We start from the raw sequence: 13,580 nt of genomic DNA, 5'->3' as shown, positions 1-13,580 counted from the left end.
TGTAGATTAAAGTTGAGAATTTGTTTGTTTAAAGGTAGTTATCATATAAAATATTTGGTATTCATTTTGTCTTAGTTTAAATTAGATATTTAATCGTAAAACGCTCAATACATTTCTCCAGTATTGGATTTGTGATTTATTAATATTTTTAAGAGTTATTAGGGTTGTTTTGAGAATTTAATCTGAAAATATTTTCTTCTGCTGAATAGTTTTTAACACAAATAAATATTGCTGATTTATATTCTACAATCTTGTTTTATGTGCTGCTGTAATATTATATACAATCTTTATTGAATCATTTAGCAAATCATGATATGGATTTTTTGATCTATTTTCATTATGAATTAATGGTATTCTTTATTCTTTGTTGATTTTTTTGCTATCTTGAAGTATATAGTACTTGTCATGTTCATACTTTTGTAAAGATTGCTCAAACATTTGTGCCTTTGATTATTTAAATTTTCTCTTGGTATTCAATTTCTGAGGGGAAAATGGATGCAGAAGATTTTAAGCGTAAGGTTTCTGCCTTGAAGCGAAAATTATCAGATAGTGCTAAGGAAGTCCAAACTATTAATGAGAAGGGTAGAGCAGCTCTCAAAGATCCTGCTCAAGTGAACTTATTCAAGGGTATGTTTAAGGTGTTAGAGAAATATTTTTCCAAATTTGAAACTCTTTGGGATGAACTTATTGACCTACATGAAGATGAAGGAAAAGTCTCAGAATTTCCTGTCGAAGCAGATCTGACTATGCAAACCAAGGCCAAACGTTATTACTACGAGGCACACACAAGCTATGAAGCACTTATGGCTCTTGTTCAGACAACATCACCTCCCTCACGCCAAAGCATTAATCCTAATGAATCAGTTATATCATCTGAAAACAGATCAAATAAAATTTTACCTCGGATCAATCTGCCCCACTTCAATGGACAAATTACAAACTGGCCTAAATTCCGTGATGCATTCTTATCAATTATTCATAATGATGCTTTGTTGACTAAAATGGAGAAATTCCATTACCTGGTTTCCTCACTTGTCGGCACAGCTTCTGCAGTTATAAGTAACTTGCCATTAATAGAAGACAATTATGACTTGGCATGGAAGGCATTGAACGACACGTTTAATAATAAACGTATGCTAGCCTCTAACTATTTAAATCAGCTCATCCAGTTTAAGCCACAGCAAGGCAAGCCTACCATTGATTCTCTACAGAATTTTGTATCACAAGTTTCAGACAATATTGCAGCATTTAAACTGCTAAAAATTCCAAATGAAGCAGATTTTGTATTGTTTCATATTGCTGTTCGATTATTAGATTCTGCGACCAGAGAACAGTTTGAACTTCAACACAAAGATAAAGATTTTCCTGTCTTTGATGATCTTACAAAATTTCTACGGGAACGATGCCTAGCATTACAGCTCGCCCTTGGAAATTCTCATCAATCCTCACATGACAATAACTCTGCGAAGCCTAGTGGCGCTATTAAAGGATATAATACTAGATCTTCTAGCCGTGGTATGCGAGCTACACTCTTGGCTAACTCACCAGGAAATAACATGCAATCGAAAGATAACAATAAAGGTTTCACATGCTTTCTATGCAACAGTGGTAGTCATACACTCTGGAGATGTAAAGATTTTATGAATGCAACAGTTGATGAGCGACACAAGATGTTAAAAAATTGGCATGGATGTAAAAATTGCTTGTATGCCAACCACACTATAGGAAAGTGTAACTCAAAGTGGACTTGTAAATTTTGCAAGAAGAGACACCACTCGTTACTACATATTCCAACCTCAGCTGATGAAGAACTGAAAGATAATGCTACTAGTGCACCAACTTCGTCTTTGACCGCAACTCTTCCTCAACATAGCAACATATTGCTAGGTACTGTAGTTGCTGAGATAAAAGATGCTTCCGGAAGATTTCAACCCATACGTCTAGTGATAGACTCAGGAAGTCAACATTCCTTCATAACTCACAAATGCCTCACCAAACTTGGTTTATCGACAACTCCATATCCAAAGAAGATATCGGCTATTGGCCAGACCATATTTGATGGTGCAAAAGGCAAAGCACTTTGTCATCTGAAGCCAAAAAATCAGGAATCCCCTATCCTCAAAACAGAAGCTGTTGTGATCAACAATATTACTTCATACCTACCCAACTTCACTATGCCTTCTAACTTATGGTCGGAATATACCAAATTTGAACTAGCAGACCCTAAGTTTTGGGAACCTGGACCTATTGAGTTTTTATTGGGCTCTGACTTGTTTCCAGATGTTTGGCTTGGATCTTCGATTACTCTTCATGAAAACCAACCCAAGCTGTTTGCATCAGTCTTTGGCTACATTGCTATTGGGAGAGTTCTTGACTGTCAATCATCCACTAATATGAATGCTTCTTTCTTCACCCTTGCTTATGATAAATATGATATTCATAATCAGCTGCAACGATTTTGGGAACTCGAGGAACCTGCTTCTATCCCAGTCAAAGAAAACCCAGAAGATTTAGCTTGTGAAAAGCATTTTACAGAGACTCACTACAGACTTGAGAGCGGCCAGTACGTTGTTCGCCTACCGTTTAAAAGTGAGCCAAAGCATCTTGGTGACTCTGAAAGAAATTCTCTGAAAAGACTATACAGTCTAGAAACAAAACTGACAAAGAATTCTCTACTTAAGTCTGAATACTGCAATTTCATGAAAGAATACCTTGAACTGGAACACATGAGCCCCACATCATCTACTTCAAAATATGTGATCCCGCACCATTCTGTTACTAAAGAAGATCGCTCACAGATTAAGCTCAGAGTAGTATTTGATGCTTCTTCCCTTACTGACTCTAACACGTCTCTAAACAACCATCTTATGATAGGACCAAAGTTACAGCAAGACATCAAAAGTATCTTGACAAGATTTAGGATGTATCCAGTAGTTTTTGTGGCTGATATAATAAAAATGTACAGGCAGATTTTAGTTCATCCCTCTGATAGGGTATATCAACACATTTTCTGGAGATTTGATCCTTCTGAAGCTATTCAGAAATATGAACTGAATACAGTAACGTATGGTACTACCTCTGCACCTTTTTTAGCCTTGAGAGTCATGAAACAGCTAGCAACCGATGAAGGGACTGACTATCCACATGCAGCAAAGGCTATTCTTCAAGACATGTATGTCGACGATCTTGTCACTGGTGCTTCTACTGTTGATGAAGCCTTGAAACTCAAGGATGAAGTAATCAATCTTTTACACAAAGGTCATTTTGGTCTAAGTAAATGGGCCAGTAACTCTCAGGAAATTTTAAATGCAATCAATCCTTCAAAACATATCAAACAGATCAACCTCTCATCTAGTGAAGATTCAAATGTCAAGATCCTAGGACTTCAATGGAACCCTTCAAGCGACACGTTTGCATACCAGATTGAACAATTTACCCCTGTGTTTACTAAAAGGGCCATCCTATCAGCTGTTGCAAAGATTTTTGATCCTCTAGGATTCGTTTCTCCTGTGATAATGATTGCAAAGAGCATAATACAAAGCCTATGGAAATTGAAGCTGGGCTGGGATTCGGAAATCCCAACTAACTTGAAGACTCTATGGAATGACTTGACTACTCAGCTAGAGAACCTGCAACATCTTAGTATTCCAAGATTTGTAACATCTGACAAACCATACAAATTGCAAATAGTAGGATTTGCTGATGCTTCCGAAAAAGGATATTGTGCTGCACTGTATCTGAGAGTTATTAGTGACAAAATAACTACAAACCTTCTAACAGCCAAAACTAAGTTAGCCCCGATCAAGACACTGTCTATCCCACGCTTAGAGTTGTGTGGAGCCTACCTGCTTGCAACAATGTTCCACTCTGTTATGGAAACCCTCAGCCAATTCACCAGTAATCAGTTTCAGAAGCCTATTTTCTTCACTGATTCTTCAATTGTCTTAGGATGGCTGAATACACCAACTTACAAGCTTAAAGTTTTTGTAGCAAACAGAGTTGCACATATTTCAGAACATACTCCTGTTTCATCGTGGAGACATATTAAATCAGAGGAAAATCCTAGTGACCATGGTTCTAGAGGACTTTTACCAGATAAACTAACTAACTGTGATCTATGGTGGCATGGCCCTAAGTGGATGAATATGCCTGAAGATAAATGGCCAGAGTCTACAGTACAGTTCCAGCTGCAGCCCCTACCTGAAGTGAAAGCTGAACCACAAGTGCTTGTCTCAAATAGTACTGAGCCAGAGCTTATCAAGATGATAGAAAACTATTCTTCATACTACAAACTTTTACGTGTAATATCTTGGATCAGAAGATTTATCTACAATTGTCAAGCTAAACTACACAGTACTAGTCGTCTTAAAGGACCCCTTCAGCCTAAGGAAATTCAAGAGTCCTTACTATCCTGCATCAAGAAAATTCAATCACACTTTTTCTCTATTGATGGCGACAGAAGATGTGCAACTGCTGTCCTCAATAAGTTTCATAAACTTACCCCTTTCTTTGACAAACTGGGGATACTCAGGGTGGGCGGCAGGCTAAATAATGCAGCTATCCCAGAAGATCAAAGACACCCAATCCTTCTGCCAAAGTGTCATTTCACCTTATTGTTGGTAGATTATTACCATAAAATCTACCTACACCCAGGACCCAACTTGCTTCAAGCTCTGATTCAATTACGATTTTGGATACCATCACTGAGAAATATTGTCCGTCAGCGAACCTTCAAATGTCTAAGGTGCTTCAAGCTAAAGGCTGAAACCTTTTCCCCGATGATGGCTGATCTTCCTTCGCAACGAGTGAATGTAAGCCGAGCATTTTTACATGTTGGTGTTGACTTTGCTGGACCTTTGACTATGAGAGAGTCGTTAAGAAGAAAAGCAACCACTGCCAAGACTTACATCTGTGTTTTTGTCTGCATGGCTACTAAAGCTTTACATTTAGAGCTGGTAACCGCACTCTCAACAGATGCCTTTATGGCTGCTTTCAGACGTTTTATTTCTAGAAGAGGTCTTCCTGAACAAGTGTATTCCGACTGTGGAACCAACTTCAGAGGAGCAGCTAATCGTCTTCGAGAGCTGGGAATATGGTATTCCAATCAGACTACACAAGAAGAAATTCTACAGCAAACGACTAAACTGGATGTAAAATGGAATTTCAATCCTCCCTACTCCCCACACTTTGGTGGACTGTGGGAGTCCGCAGTGAAATCAGCCAAGACGCATTTGAGGAAGATAGCTGGAGAAACTGCTTTGACTTATGAAGAGTGGTCAACCTTGCTCACCCAAGTAGAAGCAGTTCTGAATTCAAGACCACTTTGTCCTTTGTCAGCTAGTCCAGAAGAAACTAATTTTCTTTCTCCAGGACACTTTCTTGTTGGATGTCCTCTTGTTGCTCCTCCCGAACCTTCTCTTCTTGATCTTCGAGAAAACGTCCTTACAAGATGGCAACTAGTCCACAAGATGGTTCAACATTTTTGGAAGAGGTGGCGAGTGGAATACTTGAACATCCTGCAAGCGAGAGGAAAATGGACAAGATCTTCTACAAACCCTAAAATCGGAGACTTGGTTCTTCTTAAGGATCAAAATGTACCTATCTTGCAGTGGCCTCTTGGAAGAATCATCAAGACTCACCCAGGCAGTGATGGAATTGTTCGAGTGATGACTGTCAAGACCAGTGACTCTGAATTCCAACGTCCAGCTGTGAAATTGGTACCTCTTCTTTCAATCAATTCTGACCCTTTTAAGTAAGATGCTAGAAATTTCCTTTGAAATTTCGGTGGGCGGTATGTTTGAGCATTCTCAAATTAGGTCTAAACTTAAATTTATTTTAAATAAAATAATACTTGTTTTGTCATTTAAATAATAGATATTTAAATGTTTTGTGTGTAAATAAATCACTGCACTTTTTGGTTCAATTCAGAATAATATTTTAAGTGAGTTCATAAAATAAAATTGTATTAAGTTAAGCCAGACAGAGAGAGAGAGAGAGAGATAGGCAGACAATGCAGAGGAATGTGCTGCGTATCCTGCTTATCAGTTCCAGCCGACATGATATAGACTGAACAGTGGTTTTTCCTGTACACTGCTCCAACTCACTCAGTTACTATGCAGTCTTCATGTGAATAAAACATTATGAGGGTCTCTGAATCCCTCTAATTATTTTACCATGGGTCTCAGTATCCCATATTAAATCATCAATTATTGACTCTATTGTTTCAACAGAAGTTTTATTTAACCGTGAGGAACATTCACCAGAAGTTTGTGTGCACACAGTGTTATATTTTATTTTCTCAAGAAGTGTTAATCTCCATTACTTGGTATTAACGAACATTCATTAATTTCTTCTCTTCGAGGTCGTGAGTACATCTCTACACATCATTCCTCTCTGTCTATTCCAATTTGGACTTAAATATCTCATCAAGAGAATAGTTTTGATTTGATTTGTAAAGGGTTAATTTAATTTTGTATCATTATAATATTTTCTGAACTCAAATGAATTTATTATTTTTCCAGTAGGTAGTAACTCACTGTTTAGACAGATCAATAAACTTGATTTCTACTATATTAACAAATATCTATTGAACCAGCAATTATTCAGTTTGGTAGCAAAGTCAGGAATTTAATTTTTAATTCCCCTTTGTTCAAACAAAAGTGAATTGCAAAGTTTGAGTGACTAAACACAACATCATTGCAGTTGCACAAAAGGTATCAAATACAAACTCTTAAGTATCAAGAATCAACAATCCAACATTTTGTTGAAGAAAAACATAAGTATTGACCTAACTTGGCTGCAAATACTACACCAAAATAAACAAGGCAATCACACCACTTACAACTCCCCTGAACTGGAGCACTGACCTGTTCGAACGTGATGAGTGAGCAGGAGTGTTTCTGCACTTGGTAGGGCAGCCTCAGCGCCATCTCAGTCAGTAGCTGGGGGTAGTCCTTGAACACATCGTTGCTGTGGCCCTTGACATACTGCTTGAGGAAGAACGGGGACATGTCAGGCGGAGACATGTTCAGGTGAGGCTTCAACACTCCCCCGCCTACAGTACCTGACGACTCCTCACCTCCACTCCTGCCGGAGAACACATGTTTGTTAAATATTGTTTGACAATCAGAAGTGTTATGCTACAACTACAGTTGACACTACCAAGCCCCATGAATAAGGACTTTGTTCAAGCTGACATATAGAAATGCTATACAGCTAAGTTAAATTTGCTGTGTAAAACTAAACACAAAGGTACTATAAACCTGAACCTAACATCTGTAAATCACTTTGACAGGCTCAGAAAACATCGTAGAACAACAGAATACTAACAGGCCTTTCAAAAACTCAATGCACAACTTACGCCTTCCAGAATGAAAGGAACTGCTTGAGCAGCTGTAGACAGTAGTCGATGACTCCAGCCTGTTGTAACATCCTGGCTGTTACTTGTGAGATGAATCCACAGTTGTCCGTGTTGAACTTGCTGCTAGACTTGGATCTGGACATTAGAACACCTGCAGAACAAAACCCCAGGTGAGCAACAGAGTAACAACAGCGTAGCTTGGGTAATGTGAACACCAAGTAATTAAACTTTGGAATTAGAAAAGTTTTGTGACAAAGCTGGAAATGGAAAAGTTACACTTTTGATTGCATGACTGTTAGAAACACATACATTCAATAAGGGTATCAATCTCTGCTATTTTCCCCCACAATAACCAAAGACACATTTGTTAGGCTTTGTATTTTAAATTGATTTTTTTGGTGTGAACTATGCCTAAAAAACAAATAAAAAAATTCAAAAAAGCACCAAACTCATATGACTTGTAAGTGGTACACGAATAATCAACTGATGGACCTTGGTAGTACTGTAAAAACAAAGGTTGGTAGGTAAAAGAACACATGTGAAGGCAAGTGTAGCGAGGGAGTATGGAAGGAAAAGCTGGCAATGACCTTGACAAGGTAATGTGGTACAAGAGTAGGTCTTGTACCAAAACTGTGCAGTGTTTTGTTTCCATTGCATTGAACTTGTTATGCTCCAGCTGTTCTTAATGTACAAAATTTTAATTAATCGTCAAAAAAGTATTCAAATAACCCATGTTTTTCAGACTGATTATGTATGATAGTTCAAAGGATGGGATGAAAGAATATTAAAGATATTGAATGATAGAAGTTACAATTAAGCACACTCAACTGTACCAAGCAGAATCAATTCACACTGCAACAACATTTTGGTAAAAAAGAGTTTCGCTATCAACATTTGCAAAGGAAAATACTGATAAAAAACAATTCAAATAAATCCATGTCAAATTTGCAAGCATCCCTTTAACCCAATTCAACATGGTAAATAACCCTCGGCTGGCACTCACTGATCAGTCGCATGATGACCAGGTGCACCTCTCTCTGAGGCGTTCTCTTGCAAACGTCGGACATGTCAGGACTACGCATGGACAGTTCACCAATCACAGCTGTCAACAGGTTCTCTAGACATGCACGATCACGCTCCTCGTTACCATCCAGGTCTGACGTCAACATCAGCACAACCTACGAGCCAACCATTGGATCAGTTTCAACATCGGAACAATATTGAAAATGTTAGCGTAGTGTTGAAATGTGAATTCTGAAGAATATGAAAGGGTGGTGAGGATTACTTAACCCCTCTAGATGGTTCAAAATTGAAGACTAAATGAGTTAACTTATGCAACTAGTTTTTCTCTTAAAGCGAATGCTGATCAGGTAATCAGCAGGTAGCCGGTTAAATCCTGACTAAATCCAATAGTTTTTTATGGTTCTTAACTGGATCCAGCTGTCATCATTGGACTTTAAATGGTCCTGGTTAAAGAACCATCTCCTTTTAGTGAGTAATAAAGCTATCATCTCATTCAGTCAACGTCCTTTACTCTTCTTGACTTAATAAATACTTACCCTAGTATCAGCATCATATCTGTTAGATGATCTTAAAATACAATAATGAACAAATTGCTAGCTGAGAAAACATATAGGGAAACCATTAAATTTACCATTGTGGTTCAATGAATGGGGGGGTGTAGCTAGCCTAAAGGTTAACATCTCTGGCCTCAGTGCGAGAGGAATAGGTTCATTCCCCGGCATATCCAAAAAATGAGATGGCATTTTACACCTTCATTTGAAAAAACCAATCCCAAAGCTAGACAGTTAGAAAACAACATAAAAGAGAATTTGTCTAAACATACCTGCATGAAGGGTATCGCTCTGACACCGCCAACTTCAGTCAGCTTGGGTACAAACTGTATCAGCTTCTCCAGGATGCTGAGTCTGAGGTCATGCAGCTTGATGCCTCCCTCTGTCTCTACCTCAGCTTCCACCTCAGTGCCATCTGGCTCTTGGTTCTGCAACAGAGAAAACTACAATTGCAGGTAATTATGAAGGTGGAATATTTGTAGTTGGGGAATCATTTGGAAATATGGGTTGGGTAGATATTTGCAAGGATACCTCAAATGTTGGTTTGGAAGGTGATCTTGAACCTACTTCATACTTTACATTTACAGTGGGAATGAAGGGAATGGTGGGTTTTCTTAACAAGTTAAATGTGGCAAGATGATTTGTATGGAAATTGCGAGGAAGTGTAAACAAATAAATTTAAGAAATATATTGAGGTTATTTCATTTGTATATAGAAATCAAGTGGAAATTGGTTAGTTTTGGTCTTAACAATAACAATAACGCAACAACAATAATTATAAACCTAGGAATCCTCACAGTGGTGTCTCTCTACATACTTGAAACCATTAAGTATGTGAATGAAATAAACCCCCCAAGAAACCAAGACCTGCACCACTACAACACCCGTCATGGCTCCAAATTTGCACTACCAGTTCACCGAACAACTCTTTGGGAGAAAAAACCTTCCTACACCGGCTGCAAGCTGAGGAACCATCTACCTGACTACCTGAGAGACCTGACTGGCAACAAGCTACACCAGGAGCTGAAGAAGTGGCTAATCGCAAGACCCTTCTACTCAATAAAGGAATTTTATGAAAATTAACATGTACAATTCACTATTGTATTGACACTATTGTAATTCTTGACGAATTAACAATAAAGAATATTGTATTGTATTGTATAATAAAACAGAGTTCTATAATAAGGAGTTTGATTTCTAGAAACTAAGCTGATTTACTACAACGCAATGGGAACTATGAAACGTCCTCAACCCTCAAAGAATATGTTAACCAATAGGTAAACTGTGTTAACCCTTTGAACCCCAGGGATCGTCAATTAATTATGGCTAAATACATTTTTTATACCATACTAGTGATAACAGAACAGATGCTGTATGTAGAGTTTGTGCAGTTGAAAATTGACAATGGACGGTTGTAGGACATTAACATGATGTAAATGTGGACACGGTATAAAATTATGATTTTGCAGAAATCGACAAAGATTTCAGAATCAGTATTCAATCCTAAGACGCAAAGTTTCAAGAATAAAAGATTCGTCAAAGGTTTTCTTAAAATTATTTTAAGTTTGAGGAATCAAGAATCAACATGACTGATATTAAGGTGAAAGGTTTAACCTTGAAAATCATGACTCATTCCCAGTTGTATGATTAATTTTTGTCAATATATAACTATCCTGTCAACTTATGTTTTGATTTATCTTTTTAACTAATGAATGTTAGAGCCCCACCTGGAAGCCAGCAGGAGCGCCCAAAGAGCTTGTTTCACTCCTAGCCCCCACCAGGTTCTCTTGTATGTTGTCTCCGTAGGCTGAGCTGCGGCCGGACATGCTGTAGTTGTGTTCTCCAGTAATGCTGTCTACACCACTGCCACCACTCTCACTCCCTCCCTGATATACAATACAATCATTAATCACACTGACTAGTGTTGGCACAATCTAGGTAAATATTTGAATAACATCTTCACACATAATGCAAAATCACTCGTCACCGGAGGCTGGATTAAGAAGAAGTAGGCTTTACACATTTCATTTCAATTCAAACAAAGGTATATTATTCAGGGGGTAGCTAAGAAACTCAATTAATTAGGAAGATAAAAAACAACCCAACGAACCCAATAGAATCCCAATCAGTTTATAACACAAACAAATCATTAAATAAAATAGTAAGGAAAATAGATTTAGTTACTTATTATTTTTACTTATCGTTTATAAAAATAATAAAAAAGAGGTGAAATATTGAGTATAATTTTTACCACATACAAACAGCATGTTACCTCAGGTTAGTTTATGTCCCCTTTCCTTCTTCCAAATTGAAACCAAGTCAACAAATTGTATAAATAATGTTAAGCACCAATTTTATCCATGCATCATTCTCAAAAATAATTGGTTGATCACACAGTGATTCTAATTTTCCGATAAAATAACCGTTTCAAAAACTGAAAATACAGAGTCCAAACAAAAACTTCTGCCATTGAAACTCTCCATTTGCAACCCATGTTGATGAATTAACTAATAAAAATACACAACAAGAAATATTCAAAGTTAAAACCTATTCTTCTGTTATTTATTTGCTAACCTGTTCAGCAGGAGAAGTTCGTAGTGTACTACCATCAGTCGCTGCTGTAGAGCCCTCATCATCACTAGCACCTGCGCTGGCCGTGGTGTCACTGTAGTGGCCGGCCTCCTGACTGGTACCTGCAGGGTTTGGTACCTGGGCCAGGCCCTGAGTGGCCAGCACCTGCAAAAGCAGAGTAGACTATACTGCTCTACTGCTACTCTACTAATTTCTTCTTAAGATAAAAAATAGAGGCAAAATATTAAATTAAATGTGATTTGTTTTTTGGACTGTCCATGGCCTGAAACTCTTTTCTTGGGCGAGTTCATTGTGTATTCCTTTCCTAGCCCTTAATTTATTTCTAAGCCAAGTGGTATTTTTTAAAAAACTAACATTTACCGCAGAGAATTAAGGTTCACTTAAGTGATGTCTCGCACTAGTGCTGACGGTGTCTAAGACAAAGTCCAACACCCCCTTGCATGTACTACAACGCTCATGGTGGAGGAAGACCCTATACCTTGTGTGATAGGAATTTCCGCACAGTGCTTGCCGCTAGGGCTGTTCCTTACTTGTCACAAGTGTATTTCCAGAACAACATACTAGAGCTAAAAGCACATGGTTTTCCCATAAGCCAGTTTCCTCCGTGCATTAACTAATCTGTACTACCATACTTATCACCTATCTGATGAAGAAGTGCCTACCTCTAGTGCAGGCCCTGCCAGGTTGTGCAGGTTTGCTAACCCATGTGTGATACTCTGCAGATTGGCCGCACCCTCATGGTCCTGTAGACTTAGAGCTATAGCCAGCTCTACCATGGTCTCGTCGTCTGCATCAGGAGGGATATCAAGCAAAGGAGCGAACCCTGCAGCTCCCAACAGCACCTGCATGTTGACCGGCACACTACCTCCAGCTACTGCACAGGCAATTGACATTTTTTAATGAAATAAACTTTTAAGGCCTATTCAGATTGTGCAAAACAAACATTGAATCTGAATCTTTTCAAAGGATTCTGTATTAAGCTTGGACACTCTACTGATGCTAAGATGGAATGACTCACCAGCGCCTCCGCCCAGCAGCACCATAGGCTCCACAGCATCCACCTCAAAGTGTGCCTGGTCCGCCTCCGAGGACTCTTGTGACGGTTGAGACACAGGACCTGCCTTCTCTGACTCTGCAGCTCCTGTAAATAGAGATAAGGTTCACACGATTCTTTTGTAATTTGATTTAACATTAACTTTTAAAAATGATTTATGGATTGATTGGATTCTCAAATTGTTTTAATGCTTTTGACTATGTTTATCAGACAATTATATCAAATACTTTTTAAAATATCTGTAGAATTCAAAATACTTTTCTTGACACATTTTATGTCCAAAATACGTTCAAAACCTTTGTTGCAAGTAGCGTAGAAAAATTTACAAACACTTGAGTCTTTACTCCAAAAACCAACTTAAACTCCACAAAAACCAAAACTAGGAGTGCGGCTCGGTACATTACCGAGCTGACCTGGCGTGCTGCAGTGTGGCGGGGAGGGGATGAACACCCTGCGCCGCTTGAGTCTCGGCCGTAACACTCGTATGAACGCCTGCTTGGCGCTGAAGCTGACTGTTGTGTCTGGACACAACAGCAGTGCTAGGTAGAGTTTGACAGCCAGTGAGACAGTGCTGTCACTTCCGTCTACTAGAGTGTATGAGTGGATCATCTCTACGATGCAGTGTATAGTGGCCTCCACGTGGGTCAGACCTGTGGGAAGATTCCAAGGTAAATGTTAGTTGTTAAGTATTGTTAAGCTTAAGAAAAAATACAATGTTTATTTCATTGTCATTCACATCAAACACATCACAAAACTAAAAAAAAAACTTTTATGCAATCTAACTTTAGTAGACAAATGCTGCTTTTTATGACAATTAATTTTAGACAAAAATGTCTATATACGTCACCTGGTACACAGACAGACGCAAGTGCAGGGTTCGCAGGTCTCACTGCATGTAGCTTCCACATAATCTCTGTCAACTGGTGCAGCAGCTCTTTGGAGTTCTCTGGTCCTTTGTTTTGGGAGTCTGCAACCAAAATATACAGTAGAGTAAAACAAC

At 38.4% G+C, this 13,580-nt stretch overlaps 1 protein-coding gene across 3 annotated transcripts in view; it reads right to left on the bottom strand.

Annotated features, from left to right (window-relative positions):
- LOC128992018 (E3 ubiquitin-protein ligase UBR4-like) overlaps positions 1-13,580 on the bottom strand; it is a 105,099-nt gene that overhangs the window by 32,773 nt on the left and 58,746 nt on the right. For 2 of the 3 annotated variants that reach the window (XM_054415356.1, XM_054415357.1), the window contains exons 45-54: positions 13,428-13,547; positions 12,985-13,230; positions 12,545-12,667; positions 12,189-12,400; positions 11,509-11,670; positions 10,662-10,820; positions 9,207-9,362; positions 8,364-8,538; positions 7,361-7,511; positions 6,867-7,086 (exon numbers count right to left, since the gene is read on the bottom strand). In XM_054415356.1, coding sequence (XP_054271331.1) covers positions 6,867-7,086; positions 7,361-7,511; positions 8,364-8,538; positions 9,207-9,362; positions 10,662-10,820; positions 11,509-11,670; positions 12,189-12,400; positions 12,545-12,667; positions 12,985-13,230; positions 13,428-13,547 — 1,724 coding nt within the window. The remainder of the gene's footprint in view (positions 1-6,866; positions 7,087-7,360; positions 7,512-8,363; positions 8,539-9,206; positions 9,363-10,661; positions 10,821-11,508; positions 11,671-12,188; positions 12,401-12,544; positions 12,668-12,984; positions 13,231-13,427; positions 13,548-13,580) is intronic. The other variant, XM_054415358.1, reaches the window with a different exon arrangement.

The sequence above is a fragment of the Macrosteles quadrilineatus genome, unplaced genomic scaffold (assembly GCF_028750875.1).
Source record: "Macrosteles quadrilineatus isolate MER2022 unplaced genomic scaffold, UCM_ALF_1.0 Scaffold_4__1_contigs__length_99947679, whole genome shotgun sequence".
NCBI classification, from domain to species: Eukaryota; Metazoa; Arthropoda; class Insecta; order Hemiptera; family Cicadellidae; genus Macrosteles; species Macrosteles quadrilineatus.
The sequence above is the reverse complement of the archived record's forward strand: the minus strand, read 5'-3'. Positions and strand labels throughout refer to the sequence as shown.